The following is a 21,051-nucleotide window of genomic DNA, read 5'->3' as shown; positions in this document are numbered from 1 at the left end:
GCAGCTTCAAATTAGCTTTCGGCTAGCTTTCGGCTAACTTCTGGTTAGCTTTCTGGCTAACTTCTGATTAGCCCCTGGTTAGCTTCACTGTGGATTTTCAGATTTGAGGTAAATAATACTTTTTTGTTGTAATTGGTGAGGCGGGTTGCAGGAAAGCTTTTGTAGTTGAGTTCTTGGATAATAAAAAAATATAAAAGATATGCAAAGAAGGTGTAAATATATATATACAGGACAAGACAGTACGAGGACAAAAATGACGTCTGAACTGCTAAGCCATCTTGGAATCTATATTAAAACATTAAAACACGTGAGCACACACCTCAATCTGAAGACATTAAAACACGTGAGCATACACACCTCAATCTAAAGACATTAAAACACGTGAGCACACACCTCAATCTGAAGACATTAAAACACGTGAGCATACACACCTCAATCTAAAGACATTAAAACACGTGAGCAGACACACCTCAATCTAAAGACATTAAAAGACGTGAGCACACACCTCAATATAAAGACATTAAAACACGTGAGCACACACCTCAATCTAAAGACATTAAAACACGTGAGCACACACCTCAATCTAAAGACATTAAAACACGTGAGCAGACACACCTCAATCTGAAGACATTAAAACACGTGAGCACACACACCTCAATCTAAAGACATTAAAACACGTGAGCACACACCTCAATCTAAAGACATTAAAACACGTGAGCACACACCTCAATCTAAAGACATTAAAACACGTGAGCACACACCTCAATCTAAAGACATTAAAACACGTGAGCAGACACACCTCAATCTAAAGACATTAAAACACGTGAGCACATACCTCAATCTAAAGACATTAAAACACGTGAGCACATACCTCAATCTAAAGACATTAAAACACGTGAGCAGACACACCTCAATCTAAAGACATTAAAACACGTGAGCACATACCTCAATCTAAAGACATTAAAACACGTGAGCACACACACCTCAATCTAAAGACATTAAAAACCTTTTGATGGCTGTACTTTATAATCCCCTTGTCAGAACTAACAATGATGGATAGTGAAAAAGAGGCAATTCTCCCTCTGCATTGGCCTGCAGGGAATGTGCTTTCTCATAAGTCAGGCCAGTGCTGAAAGATGGGAATGATATCACTATGCCCTAGAAAGAGAATAAATCCCCTAGAGTGGATACCAGACCTACTTTCCCTTTCTAAGTCAAAAGTTGAGAGCAAACAATATAGCTGCATCTGGAACAGTGCTTTTTGTTCCTGATCATATGGTCTGACTCCTGACCCTATGTATGGGCACTGTCTATAGAGACTACATGTAGTGATAGGTAGCAGTTAGTTGAATAGAGGTATTTGACAAACTGTTACTGTACCTGGACATGCTTCGTGATTTGGTAAGAGCTTTGCTGATGACCAGGGAGGGGGCGGACTGTCTTCGGTGGGCCAGGGTCTTCATCTGCTACGGAGAGAAAAGAGGGAGGGAGAGAATACTGTGTTCACTCCAGAATAAGCTATAGTTCACATAGTTAGTGAGTCCAGAATAGGCTATATTTCACATAGTTAGTGAGACATTATTCATATAGTCCACTGTAAGTTCTGCCCCTGAGCAAGGCCGTTAACCCACTGTTCCTTGGGCGCCAAAGACATGGATGTCGATTAAGGCAGCCCCACGCACCTCTCTGATTCAGAGGGGTTGGGTTAAATGCAGAAGACACATTTCAGTTGAAAGCATTCAGTTGTAAAACTGACTAGATATCCCTTACCCTAATTTACTGTAGTCATATTTACAGAGGTCATACCGGAAAAGACCCTGCTAGTCATAAACCACATCTCTGTCTAGCGGGGGATAAGGAGGGGTGGGGAAAGAAAGAAAGAAAGAAGTAGGAAGTGGTTCGTTGCACAATGTTTGCCATCTCTCTGTGCTGTTGTTGTTTCTAGATAAATCATCATCTCTCTCTGTGCTGTTGTTGTTTCTAGATAAATCATCATCTCTCTCTGTGCTGTTGTTGTTTCTAGATAAATCATCATCTCTCTCTGTGCTGTTGTTGTTTCTAGATAAATCATCACCTCTCTCTGTGCTGTTGTTGTTTCTAGATAAATCATCATCTCTCTCTGTGCTGTTGTTGTTTCTAGATAAATCATCATCTCTCTCTGTGCTGTTGTTGTTTCTAGATAAATCATCATCTCTCTCTGTGCTGTTGTTGTTTCTAGATAAATCATCATCTCTCTCTGTGCTGTTGTTGTTTCTAGATAAATCATCATCTCTCTCTGTGCTGTTGTTGTTTCTAGATAAATCATCATCTCTCTCTGTGCTGTTGTTGTTTCTAGATAAATCATCACCTCTCTCTGTGCTGTTGTTGTTTCTAGATAAATCATCATCTCTCTCTGTGCTGTTGTTGTTTCTAGATAAATCATCATCTCTCTCTGTGCTGTTGTTGTTTCTAGATAAATCATCATCTCTCTCTGTGCTGTTGTTGTTTCTAGATAAATCATCATCTCTCTCTGTGCTGTTGTTGTTTCTAGATAAATCATCATCTCTCTCTGTGCTGTTGTTGTTTCTAGATAAATCATCATCTCTCTCTGTGCTGTTGTTGTTTCTAGATAAATCATCATCTCTCTCTGTGCTGTTGTTGTTTCTAGATAAATCATCATCTCTCTCTGTGCTGTTGTTGTTTCTAGATAAATCATCATCTCTCTCTGTGCTGTTGTTGTTTCTAGATAAATCATCATCTCTCTCTGTGCTGTTGTTGTTTCTAGATAAATCATCATCTCTCTCTGTGCTGTTGTTGTTTCTAGATAAATCATCATCTCTCTCTGTGCTGTTGTTGTTTCTAGATAAATCATCATCTCTCTCTGTGCTGTTGTTGTTTCTAGATAAATCATCATCTCTCTCACAAAATCAGGAATTGAGTAGGCCACCACAGAAATGTATGTGAAAATAAACGTGTGAATCGTGAAGCAGTCTCTGCCAGTGTCTTGGGTAACATACACTACAAAAGTATGTGGACACCTGCCCATTGAACATCTCATTCCAAAATCATGGGCATTAATATAGAGTTGGTCCCCCATTTGTTGCTAAAACAGCCTCCACTCTTCTGGGAAGGCTTTCCGCTAGATGTTGGAACATTGCAATCATAAAAATATTTGTTATCAGAGAACAGTTTGGCTTGATTCTTCCTACTACAGATGCTGGATCTTAATTCGAGCCAGTTTGCTACAGCAGTAAAATAATTCTGCAGCAACAGGAAATGTGAATTATTATGTGGATTATAATTAATGGCGATTTTTGTTGGGATTGATACATTTTTTCGAAGTGGAAATGACCAACTTCAGAAGCCTTTTTAAACCCTAAATATACTACAAATGTAAAATGTCCTGTACTAGAGCAGGGTTCCCCAACTGGTGGCCCGAGTACCAAACGTGGTAATTTATGTTCCGGCCCCCGAACTAGAGATTGATATTTGTATATGACAGAAAATGCATATTGAGTGTGTCAATCATCCCACTGGGCACACACTGTTTGAATCAACATTGTCTCCAAGTAATTTTAATTAAATGATATTGAACCAACGTGGAATAGACGTTGAATTGACTTCTGTGACCACTGGGATGTGACTTTCAAAGACCACTTCCAATTAGCTCAACGACTTGCTTCTTTGCACTCCAGTAAAACTATTGTAAAGGCAAGCTTTCACCTCATACCTTCAAAGTGCAGTTACATATTCCAAACAGGAGTAGAATGGAGGCGCTGTTTACTATAACTTAATTTCATTGATTAATTGTTGTTGGCTCAGAATGTATTATCAGCAATAGTAAGGCAACGCGTTTATTGACATAGCATACTATGCTACAAATATGTTTTAGGATTGTAGGGAAATAAGTGTACATAAATCGCCGCTGAGTAGCTGTGATGAAGGCAACATCGTGATATTTGCACTGAAACTGAAGCTATGTTGCAAGTCTAAAGCAATATTTATTTCATGAATTACGTGAATGATTTATGCAAATTAACATTAACAAAACTAAATGGGATTGTATGCTGAGTGGCGCGACGGATGGTCCAGACAGTAGGTAAATCCATTGACTCTGCTCCCAGTGCGCACGTACTGTAGCCGCTCAAACACAGCGTGACTGTTGTCTGTCTGGTGACTATTCTTCCCTATTGACTTGTGATCTGAGAGCAGATTATCAGCATGTTGCATAGTTCATTTGCTTCCATATTTTAAACATTACCAATCTGTATCTCATCAAACTTTGAGAAGGAGACTCACAACTGTCACAAAGGAAAATCGAATATAGATTTAAAAAAATGGATGTGAAACATTTAGCCGAATATGCTATCTTAATATGTTTTATCTAGGTATATGCAGTAGGTGACAAGACGTAATTTTACACCTGCATTTCCACAAACTGAATAACATTTAGCCGAATCAATTTTAAATACGCCTGCATTAACTTTTTTTAGAACGCATTAGTAACCATCATATAATTATCCAGGAGCTGTCTGATATTATGAAATACACAAAAAAGAAACACTAGTAAGTATGAAATAATATTAAAGGTTAAAGCGCAGGAATCCATCCCTGAAATCAAGTGGCACAAAGAGAAGACCCAGATTGAACAAGCTGGAAATGTAGATGATAACACACCCTCAGCTTCAAATATGACCAGTAACGCTCAATAGCATCTGTGAATAATGCACACAACCTAAATTAGGCTGGAAGCCAAATTATCATATCAATTCCCATTTAGCCTATACTTTGCCAACAATACAACATGCATGGCATGCTACCTGGCGATGGACGATATAGAGCAAGTAGAAAACCCAATGACAAACCCAAAAGAAGACCAATACTATCCCCCTCACTACATAATGGCACAATAATACGTTATAATGCAAATCAAAAATCCACAAATCTCTAGTTACCTTTTTGCTGTCTGGTAGCGCGCAGAACTTGCTGTTCCCTGTCAAAGAGCCAGACCTATTCTGTCCGATAGTTCCCTGCTGGGGAGACATGGTTTCCATCAAGGCTACTACAGTAGATCGACACGGAGTCTGCTGCCTGCTGCCTCAGACCACAGCGCACGTATTCCTATTCCCATTGCATCCAAAATTATCCAGCGACAGGACCAAACGAAGAAAGACACAAACTGGTGGGAAATCCCCCATTCACGCCATTAGAATGGATAAAAAAGGAAACATTAAATATCGTTAAATAAACCTGGACTGAGTTCTTTACTGACAGCTCACAGAACGCACTGATAGACAATCCTCTCTCGCCCCTGTCAACATTCGGTCTGAAGCGCAGTAGTAGTTTCCGCTCAAACCCAGGGGTGCATTCATTTCGTCGATTCAGTTGCAAAACGTTTTGCAACAGAAACAGTTTACTCCAAACAGAAAACGTTTTGAAACTAAAACGAGAGTTTCTATTGGACAAATTCAGATACGTCCCTTTGGCTCTTTCGTTTGGTTCTTAAACGGTAAACGATTTCCATTGCAAGACGTAATGAATACACCCCATGTGTAAATGTGCCTCTACATCCTGAGCTGAAGGAGGTACTAGCGCCACTGGGTCCCTAACCTGAAAATTAGCACAAATTGAGGTTGTAACAGCTCTAGCTCAGGAATCACATGAAAACAGTTTGCAGACCAGGTGAAGGAATGTTCTCTGCATGCCAAAAATAACATGAATAATGTAAAAAAAAAAATCCAACGCTTGATTTTTCTCCATAGCCATGAAACAGTCCACCCCACTGTATGCACACCCAATGGAGTGTGTGAATGTGTGAATATACACTACCGTTCAAAAGTTTGGGGTCACTTAGAAATGTCAGTGTTTTTGAAAGAAAAACACATTTTTTGTCCACTAAAACACTAAAATAACATCAATTTGATCAGAAATACAGTGTAGACATTGTTCATGTTGAAAATGACTATTGTAGCCCTCTTCACCCGCCCCCTTACTATCAAGTTGATGGTACAGAATTGGGTCATAACTTTGACCCTAGACCTGATGACACACACACACACACACACACACACACACACACACACACACACACACACACACACACACACACACACACACACACACACACACACACACACACACACACACACACACACACACACACACACACTTCTCAGAGAGGGGAGAAAGGAAAGGAAAGGAAAGGAGAGGAGGGGTGAGGTTGGCCTTGCTGATAGACTGGAGGTGACTAAATGTTCAGTGGTGGTGGTTGAGGGTTTGGGCAGAGAGGAGACGCTGGGATCCGACAGACAGATAGCATCCACTTTGGGAATGAGAATCCTCCACTCTGGGAAGCTCTGACTCCCTGTCTCGGTCCCCAAAATTAGGAAATGTTTCCCTTAATCATTCCTAGTCTGAATCCCAAGTGACAAACACCGGGAAGAAAATGAAAGGCGGAAATTTCAACATTACTCTGCCACAGTCGCTACGCCTCTCTTGGTCTCTTTAGGTTTCTCAAAACATTAGTCATGGGAGATTTGGAAGAGAGAGTTGTAGAGACAGACAGAGGGTGAAATTGAGAATTGAAAGACAGGGTTTGTGATTGAAGTGACCATAGATGTGGCAGAGATACACAAAGAGACAACTATGGGTTACCATGGGTTAGCATCTTATAGACAGACATATAGAGAGAGAGAGACCTACAGAGAGACGGACAGATAGAGGGACACGGGCAGGCAGTCTGACACAGAGGGACAGACAGTCAGAAACACAGTGACAGGGAGAGTCAGACGGTCTTAGCCTGTCTGCCTTTCACATCTGCTCTCCTGTGGATACACACACACGCCCCTCCCCCAGCTAATCTGATTAACTAAACTACCCAGAGTGCTGACTACCCTAATAGCTGACTTGTTGGTAGAGAGCATCGATGTATGTGTGTGTGTGTATGTGCGTGACCAGAGAGGACCGGTTTAGGGGTTTAGGGGTGGAATGATTTTGGTTTCACAGAGGGCTCAAACTGGTGTTAAAGAGGAGATGGATAAGCTGAACAGGGGATATGTTCATAAGACCCAGGACCCATTGTGCATGTGATGATTTAGTTGACTAAATGTGAGCCAGGGGGTCCTATGTTTACTGTAAGAGAGTAGCCTCTGAGCCACAGAGCAAAATTAACCAATTAATGAGGTAATGGAATAATTGGTTTTGGGACATTTATAAGCTTGAGAAGGGTAGGAAGTAAATGGGTTGAGATGCACTGGAAAGTTCAGGAAATGCCCTCTAAATTGCTATTGCTACACAAAACAGAGCTGTCGCCCTACATATCTGTCCTGGCATGTCACTCACAGCAGAGCAACCGCAAAGGTTTTCATCCAGCCAGTTATGCATGACCACACTTGCTCTCTGTTAAGACAGTCCAGACAAGTAGTCAACAAAGGCAGGCTAATGTTGACCGTTTAAAAGAAGGAGGATAGTGGAGGAAAGTGTTTATGTGTTGCAGGCTGGTTTATCACTGGCAATGGCTTTGTTAGTCAGCGCTAATGTTTACACTGTGAGAGCCGCGCTGTGTATGTGTGTGTTTGAGCTGCTATCAGCGCCAGGGACCTCTTATCGTCCTCTCAGGGGTTAAGGGTCAAGGGTCAAGCCCTGCATTCCAGAAGGGGTCAGAATCATTAGATGAAGGTCACCACTGACTTCATTCAGAGGACAGACGGTGGAAGGTTTGGTGAGGTGGTCATTAGGCTGAGTGGTTGGCTGAATGCATCCATCATTTTTGGTAAACGTACGCCAGGGTTAGTTAACTAACAAACTTTATTCTAACTGAATGAGTGAAGACCATGACTAGTTAATTAGTTGAATCAGTTTTGTTACAGCTGGGCTGGAACAAAAGCCTGCACATACTATGGATACAGTATATCTAAGTGAATGTTACATATAACTACATATCACACTGCCTTGGTTGCCCCACGGTGATTGCCAAGTCCACAACCTCCTCCATAGGTTGAAAGGTCACCAGAGGTCAGATTAGCATCCGGCAAGTACAGGGTTGCGTTCAGTACAACAGAACTTGGTGCAACGTTGAATTGAATGGAAACGGTAGTGTACTGAACGACCAGTTGAAAAACATGATTTTGGTGGCCCAAAAAGCAGTTACCATATGGTGGGCAGCATGACTTTTTCGATTTCCAATGGTCACGCTCATCTTGATCAGGCTACATACACCTCACCACACCCACCAAACGGGATTAAACACACCGCAAAGGCTGTTAAAGAACAGTGCGCACCATTCGTTCAGTACAAACCGTCACCCGACATAGCAAAGGTTGAAGCGAACTGAACGCACCCCAGGACACAGAAGTCATGTGACCTGTTAGAGGAAGGTTCAGACGGTCAAAGATTCTGTCTCAAATGGTTGAGGTTGTGTTACAAAATGACCTCATCTCAGCATGTGAACTTGTGTGAGAGTTATGTGAACGGAACTGACTTATATGTACAGAATCAACATCCCTCAAAAACATATATTTAGGACATGTTTTGGCACGGCGCATAACTCTGCTGTGAAATCACTGGTAGAGGAATACATACAGCAGGACATATGGTGCTATGTACAGGACAGGAGCAGAAAGAATCACGTTCAATTATGAGGGAGCGGTTCTGAAGATTTGTAATTTTACGGGATTCCGTTCAGTTGTGGGTTTGTTAACCAGCGGGAGGAGAGGGAAGGCGTGGTTTGGTTGATATTAAAAGGCCTGGTGTGTGTGTGTTTTAATGAGAGTGCACAGCTAGCCTTGCCCATTCACTGTGCAGGGACAGAAATAAACTTGGATGCAGAATTACAGTGTTGAAGTTTTTCCATTTTCAATTCCAGAACCAACCCTCTCCAATGTAATTACGCATGCACGCACAAACGCACACATACAGTACATACACACACACCTGGACAGAAGATCCCCCTCAGTTCCTCAGCAATATTTGTAGACTGTTTATAACTTACAGAACTGAATATGTCTAAACATGCTTATCCTCTAATTATAGAGACACCGCCCAATTAACCCTTCACTAAGCCCTGCCCCCCTTGGTTACTGTTGCAACATTGGACAACATTTTCCCAGGGAGACCAATTCCCCATTCAACCACTGGCGAAATGCCCTCACAATGATCTCAAACTGTGTTTATAATACAAATCAGGAAACTCTTTGGTATGTTGTGGAGGACTGTCATTACAATTGCACCCCTGGAACCTGGTAAACTCGGATGTTTGTAGTGTAGCTAAACACTGAATGGCTCTGAATTCACTGTCAGCATGCAGTCTACGCTATAACCACTTTTGGAGCTAACTAGTATCCTGATGTTGACAGTAGATGGGAGTTGTATTCATAACATTGCTAAATTAGCTAGCTAACATTCATTTTGAGAAAACAAGTTATATTAAGTGGCTAGCTAGCTAGCCTTAGCAATGTTTGGTGGTCAAATGAGACGGAGCTTGCTAACGAGCTGAGCTAGCAAACATATAACAAAAGTATAATTTTGGATTAGAAAATTACTCCATGAATTCAGGAATCGCAGAAGCAAGTACTCAAGTACTTAAAAAAAAGAAAACTCTGTTTGTATGCCACCTGTAAATAACAATACAATTGTTAAATTATGAGCCTAGTTGGTTTAGTGTCACGCCCTGACCTTAGAGATCCTTTTTATGTCTATATTTTGGTTTGGTCAGGGCGTGAGTTGGGGTGGGCATTCTATGTTTTGTGTTCTATGTTTTTTATTTCTGTGTGTTTGGCCAGGTGTGGTTCTCAATCAGAGGCAGCTGTCTATCGTTGTCTCTGATTGAGAACCAGACTTAGGTAGCCTTTTCCCACCTGTGTTTTGTGGGTAGTTGTTTTCTGTTTTTTTGTCTGTACCAGACAGAACTGTTTCGTGTTGTTCGATTTTTGTTTATCACTTTGTTATTTTTGTCATAGTGTTCACTTCTCATTAAAAGGCATGAACACTTACCACGCTGCGTTTTGGTCTCCTCCCTTAGACGATCGTTACATTTAGCCACATATAAAGACAGGAACCTTCCCACTATCCATGATTGGCAGAGATAATGGATGGGCTGGACATCCCGAGAGATGAGTTCGGATTGGTCTGCCATGTACCACGCTTCTGTCTATAACATCAGCTGCTCAGTATGGAAAGGTAATCCTTTCTAACGTGGCTATTTGGAAAGATATCACAAAGAACTACACAAGTGGTGTTAATGCTCTCCACTTTCTGGAGGACTGAGTTTTGATATCAGTGGAATGCCCGGTGGAAGCAGAGTATGATAGCAAAGATGGAGCAAATTCTAGCATTTGATTGCAAATCATTCAAAGGGAGTCAAAAAGAGAACACATAGAAGAAGGCTGTTGTATAAAACACCTGTCTCTGTAAGGACAGACGCCGGGGACAAGAAGCAGGTACAGGGAGTGAACATTTAATGAATAACGGACATGAAACAGAACAGGAACAGAATACGGACAGCGTCTGGACAGGGGAAATGGAAATGACAACAATGCTGATACAGGGAACACACAGGGAAGCAGACAGAAATAGGGAAGGCAATCAACAAATTAAAGGAGTCCAGGTGAGTCCAATGATGTGCTGCTGCGCGTGATGTTGACCAGTGATGAAGCGCAGGTGCGAGTAACAATGGTGTCAGGTGTGCGTAATGAAGGCAGTCCGGTGCCCTCGAGTACACCCCCTCTAGGGGCACCACCTGGCGTCCCACCTGTGCGAGCCTGACGGGCCGGCCGAGGCATGGGTGCTGGACAAACCGGCTGGGGCGTAGAAGCCCGACGAATCGACAGAAGCATGGGAGCCTGGCGAGCCGGCTCAGGCATGGGAGCCTGACAATCCAGCTGAGGCGTGGGAGCCTGATGATTTTGGCTGAGGCGTGGGAGCCTGATGGCCGGCTGAAGCATGACGTGGGGTGGGCGCCTGCCGAGCCCACCGAGGCAAGAAGACCTCCCGAGCCAGCTATGGTGTGGAAGTCCGACGAGCTGGCTGAGGCATCCCGGTTCCCTCGGCGATGGCACCCGGGCTAATAAAGAATACTAGTAAAGAACAAGACGGCCCGGACAGTCTTTAATAAGCTCCCAAATCACCATTTTATTGACAAAGTTTTGATTCGAAAGGGATCTTCGTCAGGTCACCTGAGGAAAATCAGTTTGGGATCGAAACGTAGTCAATAAAGCGTGAATTGGAAGCTTAAAGAGTGTGCGGGCCGTCTTGTTCATTACTAGCTATATGATATGGTCATTATTTGAACTAGCTAGCAAGCCAACAAGCTAGAAAATAACAAAAACATTGTTTAGAAAGTTGCTTTTAGTTGCCTGGTTTGCTAGATTTGACATATACTAAATTCATTTTTAAACGGATGGGTTTATTGGTGTTAAAATACACCAGTTGCACTATTTTAGACCACCAGGCTGCTGATGTCATACAGCCTGTCGTTTTTGTGTTTATACTGTTTCATAACGACAATGACAAATTTGATGTCGGACGACAATAGAATGTTCATGATGTCACTGCGACAACTGTCTACAGACATGTCGATAGACGTAGTATAAACAGCCTTTATAGTCTTGAAATCTTTGGTTGTTTAGTACACTACCTCTCACTCTGTATAGCACATGGCCTCACGTGTGAATCCTTAAAGAGATGGGTGGGGCTAAGGCTTAAGAGGGTGTGAACGATTCTGAATGAGTATAGCCAAAGAAGAGGTCTCCAGTAGGTGTACTAAAACATTCAAGGAACATTTTCTTAAAAGTGAGGTTACAAGTGAATCAACTTTCAAAGCAGAATTACTTTCCCATTGTTCCTCAATTGTAGGGTATGATATCCAATGTAAAAACACAATTTCAAATTTTGCTACATAAGACCGAATCAAGCCGATTGGACACAAATTAACAGTAGGCTGAGAATAGTAAGTGGGTCAATGCATTTACAAAGTCCATGAGTTTACAAAGAGAGGGCAGAGGTTCAAAAACGTGATGTACTTGAGTGTTTGAAACAGACAAGAGTGTGTGGAGGGAGAAGAGTGGGTGACCGGCTTATGTGAGTCAGGCTTTCTCAAGTACTGTGGTGGCACGCTGCATGGTGACAGTCGAAACATTACATCTTTGTGATTCGCACTTCAAAAGTGTTTTGATTTAGAAAAAAATCTAAAGACTTGCGTTTGCCATGTTATTTTCCAAACTTCTCAACTCACCCTAGCACTGTGCCCTAGCGTCAAGCGCTGTAATCAGTGACTATCAGTAGGGTCAAAGGTTAGTAATGCTCTTGAATGATGGATTGAAGGTTTGGCTCCAGAAAAGGAGCCTCTGCTACATCTACTGGGCAGACAGTGTGTCCACTCACTTGGAATGGAGAGGATAATAACTTGTGAGGTGGTGGTATCCTTTGTTTATCAGTTTAAAAAATATAGAGTGGGAATTTGAGATGGATTCACTCAGAGCACCTTTGGAATGTGAATACAATATGTACATGTCTCTTTCTTTATGTTTACAATGTGTGAGTGTGTGGCCTTTGGTGCTGCAGATTCATTTTAGGGAGGTGTGAGCAGAGAAATACACTGAGTGTACAAAACCTTAGGAATACCTGCTCTTTCCATGACATAGATCGACCAGGTGAATCCACACACACACACACACACACACACACACACACACACACACACACACACACACACACACACACACACACACACACACACACACACACACACACACACACACACACACACACACATAGGGAGAAGTTCTAAACATCAGTATTTAATGAAATATTTTGTTGCCATAGAGGGAAACTGGTCCTGAGGAGAAATAATGGAATCACATAACTAACCTTCACCTGCTAAAAATCTCTAATAATCAGGCGAATGCCCCTCTGTTTCTCTCTATATTCTCTTTCCTCCCTCCCTCATTCATCTCTCTCTGCCTCCCTATCAACAGATGAGCCAGACTTGTGGAAAGCCTCTATCTTGCTCTCTGTTCTCAAGTATTGATGATAAAGTGAAAATGCAGCCGGTAGATAAACTTCACTGTGCTCAAATTCCTATCAGATCAAAGTGAACATATAGGAGACAAGAGACACAAACCTCATTGCAGAGGAGGGAGTTGATTAAGTTATTTATACCACCTACCTCTCACAACATTCAGTAGACATTAAAAGACAGAAGAGAGAGGGAGATGAGAGAGGAGAAATGAACCAAAGAAATGCCATTCTCTCTCTCTTTGGTGTGTGTTATCTTGTGTCTGACGGATGAAGGAGGAGGGTTTGCTTTTTGCCCTAGTTCTCCCCAGAGACGGACACTGACTGTGCTTCTCCCCTGACAATATATGATATCTGTACATTTTCAATCTGCCTGTCAGTGCAAGAATTGGCCACAGGATTTATCTGCAGTGTCAATCAGACAAGTAACAAGAAATCGAAAACCAAAAGATATTAAACCATAGCACGGTACAGGGGTTATCTGTCAAATCGAAACACCGTGTTCTGTAACCGATGTAGGATCTTAATTTGATCACCCCTTTGCAAGAGAAACCTTGTAGTGTATTTGAGCTTTAAAAAGGCTTCAGAAATGTGTCACTTCGACCGTGAAATTTCAGACTTGATTTTCCCTTACAAAAATGTGCATTAATTATAATGCACATAATAATTAACATTTCTTGTAGCTGCAGGATTATTTTCCTGCTGTAGAAACATTTGCTAAAATTAAGATCCTATATCTGTTAGCTTTCAGAGATTAAACTGACACCATGACACAACACATGCTGATACAACGCGCACTGCATGTACATATTGTCACGACTCCTACCGAAGGTGGCTCCCCTTCCTGTTCGGGTGGCGCTCGGCGGTTGTCGTCACCGGCCTACTAGCTGCCACTGATCCCTTTTTCCCCTTTATGTTTATTGGTTGCACCTGTTTGTGTTTTAGGCTGATTAGTCGGGCTTTATTTATATGATATCTGTACATTTTCAATCTGCCTGTCAGTGCAAGAATTGGCCACAGGATTTATCTGCAGTGTCAATCAGACAAGTAACAAGAAATCGAAAACCAAAAGATATTAAACCATAGCACGGTACAGGGGTTATCTGTCAAATCGAATTGTTTGGGATTGTTTGGTGTACGTGTGTCTGTGAATTACGGGTTTCCCATTTATATGGGTTTTCCTGGACTGTTTAAATCCCCCGTGTTTGGGGCATTTGTTTTGGTGTGCGCCCTGTGTTTCGTGGGGTTGGTTTATGTTCACCGGTTTTTGTGCATTAAAAGTAATAGCACTATCCTGAAGTCTCTGCTTCCTGCGCCTGACTTCTCACCCCCTACACCCCGGACGTTACACATATTCATTACTGTACAGTATTTCATTTTAGCACGCAAGCAAGCAAACATAAAACTATCAGCAGTATGGTACAAATTCATTCATCATTGAACCGTTGAAGGAATTTGAAACCACTATTTTTGTTCTCTTCTCTCTGGCTGGTTGCAGACTCTGAAACAAGATTTTCCCTCCCTCCCGGAAAATGTCCCTGTGTTCAATAAAATCTCTCTCTATTTTCTCCTTCCAGCTGTCCTGTCGGTCATCCATCATCTGCCACATCCCAGAATAGAACAGTATAGCCCACTGGATGAATCAGATGCTCCATTGCTTCATTGGGTGCTTGAAGGAAAACTGTATTTCTCTATTCTCTGCTCTATCGCTCTGAATTCTGCTAAAGTCCACATGAAAGTCAATTATCCTGTTTATATTTTTTTCAGGCACTGTGAATGGACAGCCTTCTATGCCTCCATGGAAGTTTCACACAGTGAGGTTGGGTGAAGGCTTCAAACAGAATAATAAGAAAAAATAAAACATTGTGCTTTTACTACATTATTCCCAGCCAGGATTCCCTTGTGCAGAAACCACCGTGGCCCAACCAACCTAATGACCTAATTGCTTCACGGATGGCTTGGGAGGCAGAGCAACCCAGAGAGCCCAACTCAAACCAGCCAATCTAATTGGCCATCTTGAGGCAGCTTGGCTCACAACATTCCAACTACGATGTGGAAATAATCCCACCAACATCGGCCGCAGAATGGTACTTCCAGAGAAACAGATATAGTAGATAGAACTGTGCGAGTTCTGGAAATCAAACCACAGAGACAAACATCCTACCTCTCTTCCTCATACTTCAGTGTCTAATTGTTCAATCTGATCTCTAGATCATGAATTTACTAGATAGCGAATGACGGCCTGGAGCATTCTAGTTCTTTCTCCATTTCTCTAGTGGCTTGTGTGTTAAAAGGTAGCCATGTTGACTCATGTTGCCTTTGACCAAAACAAACCCTGTTAACCGCTACCTACCCCCTTTACCCCCTACAAACCCCCCACCCTCTTTAATCCTCCCTGACCCAGGCGCTCATTCTGGGGGGTCGGCTAATTCTCCTTCATCTAATTGGGGGGGAGGGGGCTGTTTGCACCAAAGGTGAACAGTAGAGGGAGCTCCTCCCCTTTCTCGCCCTTCTCTCCCTCTCCGGCTTCTTGCCCTTCTCTCCCTCTACTCCCTCTCCTCAGAGTCCTCAAAGCTGTTGTCCAAAAGTTGTCTAAAGGGAGCCTAGGGCTGTCAGAGCCCATCTCATTATAAACTCTATTATCCCTCCATTCCTCCATCGTTCCCCTCCTCCCTAACCTGAAAACATGGGGTCATTGAGACATAATCTTTCTTATTTGGTCTAATACCTTGCACCGCCACCCCAACGTCTAAGATCCGACCACCTCAGCTTTCAGAGACAGATCAATTTGAGGGTTGTTATTAGCATCTACAGAACTGTACTTCCGTAAGTACATTTCTGGGAGTAGGTGTGATTCTGAGAAAAGGTGTGCTGCGTTAAGATACAAAATGACCATACATGAACAAATATTTGTTACAGTAGACTTATCAGTGTTAGCCACCTGTTGATTAGGCAGCAAATGGACCCTCCTTCCATACACTCTGCTTGCAGTATGTGCATGCACACATGTGTATGTGAGATAATAGGGATGAGATGGGGACACAAACCTGATCATATCACTCCCTCTATGTACACAAAAACTACCCACATCCCCACTCACCAACCTACCTAGCTCACTCTATAGAGTCAAGGCACATGCATTAACACATGCAATCCACACTTAGATTTACTCTATAGTAAATATTTACTCTAAATGTAAAACGCTTGGAAGACCTATTGCCAGAGGTTGGAACTGGTTCAGGGAACAGAACCCAAAAATTTAAAAGAACAAACATTTTCAAGGAAGAGAAATGAAACCTAAAATGAAAGTGATCCATACTGTTCTGGAACAGAAACATTATATTAAAAGCATGGGAACCGCTTAATAATGTTATTTTATGTTCCAGGCATTTTTTTATACTCTCACAAAAAAACGAAACAAGGTGCCTATGCAAAAGAAACGTATTCCAGTGTCTGCCTGCAAGATGATAATATTTGCCTGTGCGTGTGACTGTGAGTGTTTAGACTACCTGGCCCTCCTCCCTCTGGTGCATAGGCTACTGTACTGACGTTACAAGTGCGATTCAGAAGATAGGAAGAGAGATTTTGAATTAGCTAGAGAGTAATGGATAATGATAGTTAAGGATACAATAGGCCTAGTAATCACGTTTCACGTTGGATTTGTTAACTACAAGAAGGTGAGAAGTGTTTTTAATTCTGATGACGGTATGCACACACAAGCTTGTTAGCCAGCTAGCTCAAAGGACATTCAAAGTTCTTCCATAGAAGCCGCTCCTCCAAGGTATAACTCTGTGGACCTCAGATAATGCATATCATAATAAGATGCCCAGCGCTTCAAGCCTCCTCCTCAACCCTCTCTCGCTTTCTCCCCACCCGTAAAATTTCAGCTGCATCTTGCGAACAGCGGAACATTACAAAAAAAGAGTACTTCTGTTCAGAACAAAATGATTGGAAAATAATGTTGGTTCATACCCCTGCCTATAGCACATTCCTGCTTCATGCCCCCAAACTCTCCTGATCACTACTATACTGTGATAACTCATATGGAGTCAATATATAGCTAATCCAATAAATCACAGACCTTATAGGTCTCACACACACCCACCCACCCACCCACCCACCCACCCACCCACCCACACACACACACACACACACACACACACACACACACACACACACACCTAACTTGCTGCTAACATGCTCACACGAAGGCACCTGATGCTCTACTGTAACCCTGTGAACTACCTTCAGAAAGACAGTCACAGTCATGGGACTCTGGGGAAATGTCTGTACCGATGCCAGATCGGTCACATAGGTCACATAAATATAGTCAAATACACTGAGTGTAAAAAAACATTAAGAACACCTGTTCTTTCCATGACATTGACCAGGTGAATCCAGGTGAAAGATATGACTCCTTATTGATATCACCTATTAAATCCACTTCAATCAGTGTAGATAAAGGGGGGGGAGGGCAGGTTAAAGAAGAGTTTTTGAGCCTTGAGACAGTTGAGACATGGATTGTGTATGTGTGCCATTCAGAGGATGGTGAATGGGCAAGACAATTACATTTAAGTGCCTTTGAATGGGGTATGGTTTGAGTGTGTCAAGAATTGCAACGCTGCTGGGTTTTTCATGCTTAACAGTTTCCTGTATCAAGAATGGTCCACCACCCAAAGGACATCGAGTACAAAACATGATTTTCTTTGGGCTGCAAGCCCGAAGCCAGCCACAATATGACAACAGCCACTTCAAGTGCAGGGCGCGAAATTCAAAATATATTTTTTTGAAATATTTAACTTTCACACATTAACAAGTCCAATACAGCATATCAAAGATAAACATCTTGTGAATCCAGCCAACATGTCTGATTTTTAAAATGTTTTACAGCGAAAACACCACGTATATTTATGTTAGCTCACCACCAAATACAAAAAAGGACAGACATTTTTCACAGCACAGGTAGCTTGCACAAAACCAACCTAACTAACCAAGAACCAACCAAACTAACCAAGAAACAACTTCATCAGATGACAGTCTTATAACATGTTATTCAATAAATCTATGTTTTGTTCGAAAAATGTGCATATTTGAGCTATAAACCAGTTTTACATTGCAGCTACCATCACAGCTACCGTCAGAAATAGCACCGAAGCAGCCAGAGTAATTACAGACACCAACGTCAAATACCTAAATACTCATCATAAAACATTTCTGAAAAATACATGGTGTACAGCAAATGAAAGACAGGCATCTTGTGATTCCAGCCAATATTTCCGATTTATCAAGTGTTTTACAGCGAAAACACAATATAGCATTATATTAGCTTACCACAACAGCCAGAAACACAAGCCATTCCCCAGCAGCAAAAGTTAGCGATCGTAACAAACCAGCAAAAGATATATAATTTTTGACTAACCTTGATAAGCTTCATCAGATGACAGTCCTATAACATCAGGTTATACAGACACTTATGTTTTGTTCGAAAATGTGCATATTTAGAGCTGAAATCAGTGGTTATACATTGTGCTAACGTAGCATCTTTTTCCGAGAATGTGCGGATATTTTTATGACACTCAACTATTCTGACCAAATAACTATACATAAACGTTACTAAAAAATACATGTTGTATAGGAAATGATAGATACACTAGTTATTAATGCAATTGCCATGTTAGAATTCTAAAAATAACTTCATTACGACATCCAGCTTAGTTATAGCGAGAGAGTGCCCAAAATCTGGGCACAAACTACTAGTACAACATGTTCGACAGATATATGAAATAGCATCATAAAATGGGTCCTACTTTTGATTATTATTAGCACGGAAAGCTAGCAAAGTGGCGCGAAGCTCTCCTTCGTGAACAAACGCAGACAAAGCAACACGCCTAACGTCCCAAAAAAATTTCAATAATCTAATAAAACTATATTGAAAAAACATACTTTACGATGATATTGTCACATGTATCAAATAAAATCAAAGCCGGAGATATTAGTCGTCTATAATGACAGCTTTTCAGAAGGCAATACCAGGTCCCTTCTCGCGCGCTCCAGAAAACAGGAAACTGGTGACACGTCATACAAAGAGCTTTTATTCGACCCCAGATCAAGTTATACACTCCATTTCTTCTCTCACTGCCTGTCGACATCTAGTGGAAGACGTATGAAGTGCATGTATACTAATAAATATCAAGGACATTTATAGGCAGGCCCTAGAACAGAGCATCGATTTCAGATTTTCCACTTCCTGTTAGGAAGTTTGCTGCAAAATGAGTTCTGTTTTACTCACAGATATAATTCAAACGGTTTTAGAAACTAGAGAGTGTTTTCTATCCAATAGTAATAATAATATGCATATTGTACGAGCAAGAATTGAGTACGAGGCCGTTTGAAATGGGCACCTTTTATCCAGGCTACTCAATACTGCCCCTGCAGCCCAAAGAGGTTAAGAGTGCCATGTGGGTAGAAAAGACAAAACATTAGTAAGGTAAGATAAGGTAGTGTGGTTTTCACTCACTTTCACCTGGTAGAACTCTACACAGCTCCCAGACCTGTCCCTCTTGTGGTATTCAAGATTGCCGTCTCCAAGTAAGAGCTCCATGTCTAACTTCTTCTGTACATCTCCTCTCGGCTTATCTCTGAGTGTCTGTGTGTGTAGACACAGATTCAGTCACAGGTAAGTTGAGATACAGCAAGTTTGAGATTTAAGTCTAACTTGATTTCTGTATTCCTTCCTTCTTCCTCTTCTTCTCTTTTTCACCTATCACCTCTCTCCCTCCCTCTCTCTGTCTCTCTCTCAGGCGTGGACTACCCACACATTCACATCAACAAGTGTCTGGGTGTGTGTGCTGCCTCAGGTCCTGGTAGCAAGCAGATAGAGAGGATATCTGAAGCTGAGCCCTATTACTTAGAGTCCTCCATTAGTAGATGGAGAGAGCATGGCTACTCTAACCAATGCTCCACTCTTTGGCCTGTCTGGCTGTCTCCAGGCTGCTCCATGCACGTTATCCCGTCCAGAGTAGCCCACCGCAGGAGGGTGAGTCAGGCAGTGTGCTGCCCTGTCCAGGCTAGCTCTGTCTGTCCCTCTCAGCTCAGCATTCTGTCAGGTGGAAGATCTGCTCACACAGGTCGGGGGAGGGGATAGGGGAGGGGCTCAGGTGGTAAGGGGTGGGGTTTGCGGTGCCCTCCAGGCATATTTTAAAAAGTAGGGAAGCAGCGAGCAAATTATTGCAAATCCCCAACACCCCCCGCTCTCTGCCGCCTCTGCCTTTAGTTCACTCTTAACAGATTACCCTCTATCTCCAAATTCCACACGTTACTCTTCTCCACCTCTGGGCCATTTCTCATACAACTCCTCTATAGCCAGTCAACTCTTCAATCACTCATCTCGCCTCTCCGTGTCCTCTATTCCTTTATCTCAACCTCCTCCCGTTTATGCCTGGAGGTGAGAGTGATCAGGGAGAGGAGAGGGGAGGAGATGGAGAGGTAGAAGAGATGGGAGGGGAGATAAACTGACGGATAAAGCCTGAGGTCAGAATAACAAACGGTGACTTGTCTGTCAGTGTCACTCAGGACTGCTCCCTGTTGTTGGGCTCCTTCACACCCAGCACTGATTCAATGCCCATTCAAATTCAAATAAATACATGTCATTGTTTGGTCCCAAGTAGCACAAAACGCCAATGAAAGTGAAGACAGGCAGTATTTGTCTTCTGCTTTGGCACTGTCCACTCTTTTATGCAAGTCACACGTGTTTGACTGAGAGTATGTGCTTGTGTCTGTTTATTTGTCTGTCAGGCATTATGTTTATGTGTATGTATGTGTGTGTGTGTGTGTGTCTCCATGTACTGTATGTGCATTGTGTGTGTGTTTACATACATGTTCAGTACTATACAATTCAGAATGGTGCAATGTCTCATAGAACAGGTGCCAGGTTGGACAGCCAGTCTGCTGGCACAGGAACAGGGTAATAAAACACATCCTGTGTCTGGAAACCTGTCTGTCAGCAGGGAAGATTAGGGGATCCCACCAGTGCCTGTCTGCCACCAACACAATGTCAGACTG

General features: G+C 42.3%; 1 protein-coding gene across 4 annotated transcripts in view; it reads right to left on the bottom strand.

Moving 5' to 3' along the window:
• Positions 1–20,470, bottom strand: part of LOC129820994 (rho GTPase-activating protein 20-like) — a 76,207-nt gene extending 55,737 nt beyond the window's left edge. The window contains exons 1-2 of one of the 4 annotated variants that reach the window (XM_055878186.1): positions 19,508–20,470; positions 1,381–1,466 (exon numbers count right to left, since the gene is read on the bottom strand). In XM_055878186.1, coding sequence (XP_055734161.1) covers positions 1,381–1,466; positions 19,508–19,591 — 170 coding nt within the window. In that variant the 5' untranslated portion in view covers positions 19,592–20,470. Of the gene's footprint in view, positions 1–1,380; positions 1,467–4,934; positions 5,324–19,507 lie in introns of those variants that run through there. The other 3 variants (XM_055878187.1, XM_055878184.1, XM_055878185.1) reach the window with 3 other exon arrangements.
• Positions 20,471–21,051: the final 581 nt, after the last annotated feature.

This window comes from Salvelinus fontinalis, chromosome 23 (assembly GCF_029448725.1).
Source record: "Salvelinus fontinalis isolate EN_2023a chromosome 23, ASM2944872v1, whole genome shotgun sequence".
NCBI lineage: Eukaryota > Metazoa > Chordata > Actinopteri > Salmoniformes > Salmonidae > Salvelinus > Salvelinus fontinalis.
This window is presented reverse-complemented; position numbering and strand designations above follow the sequence as displayed.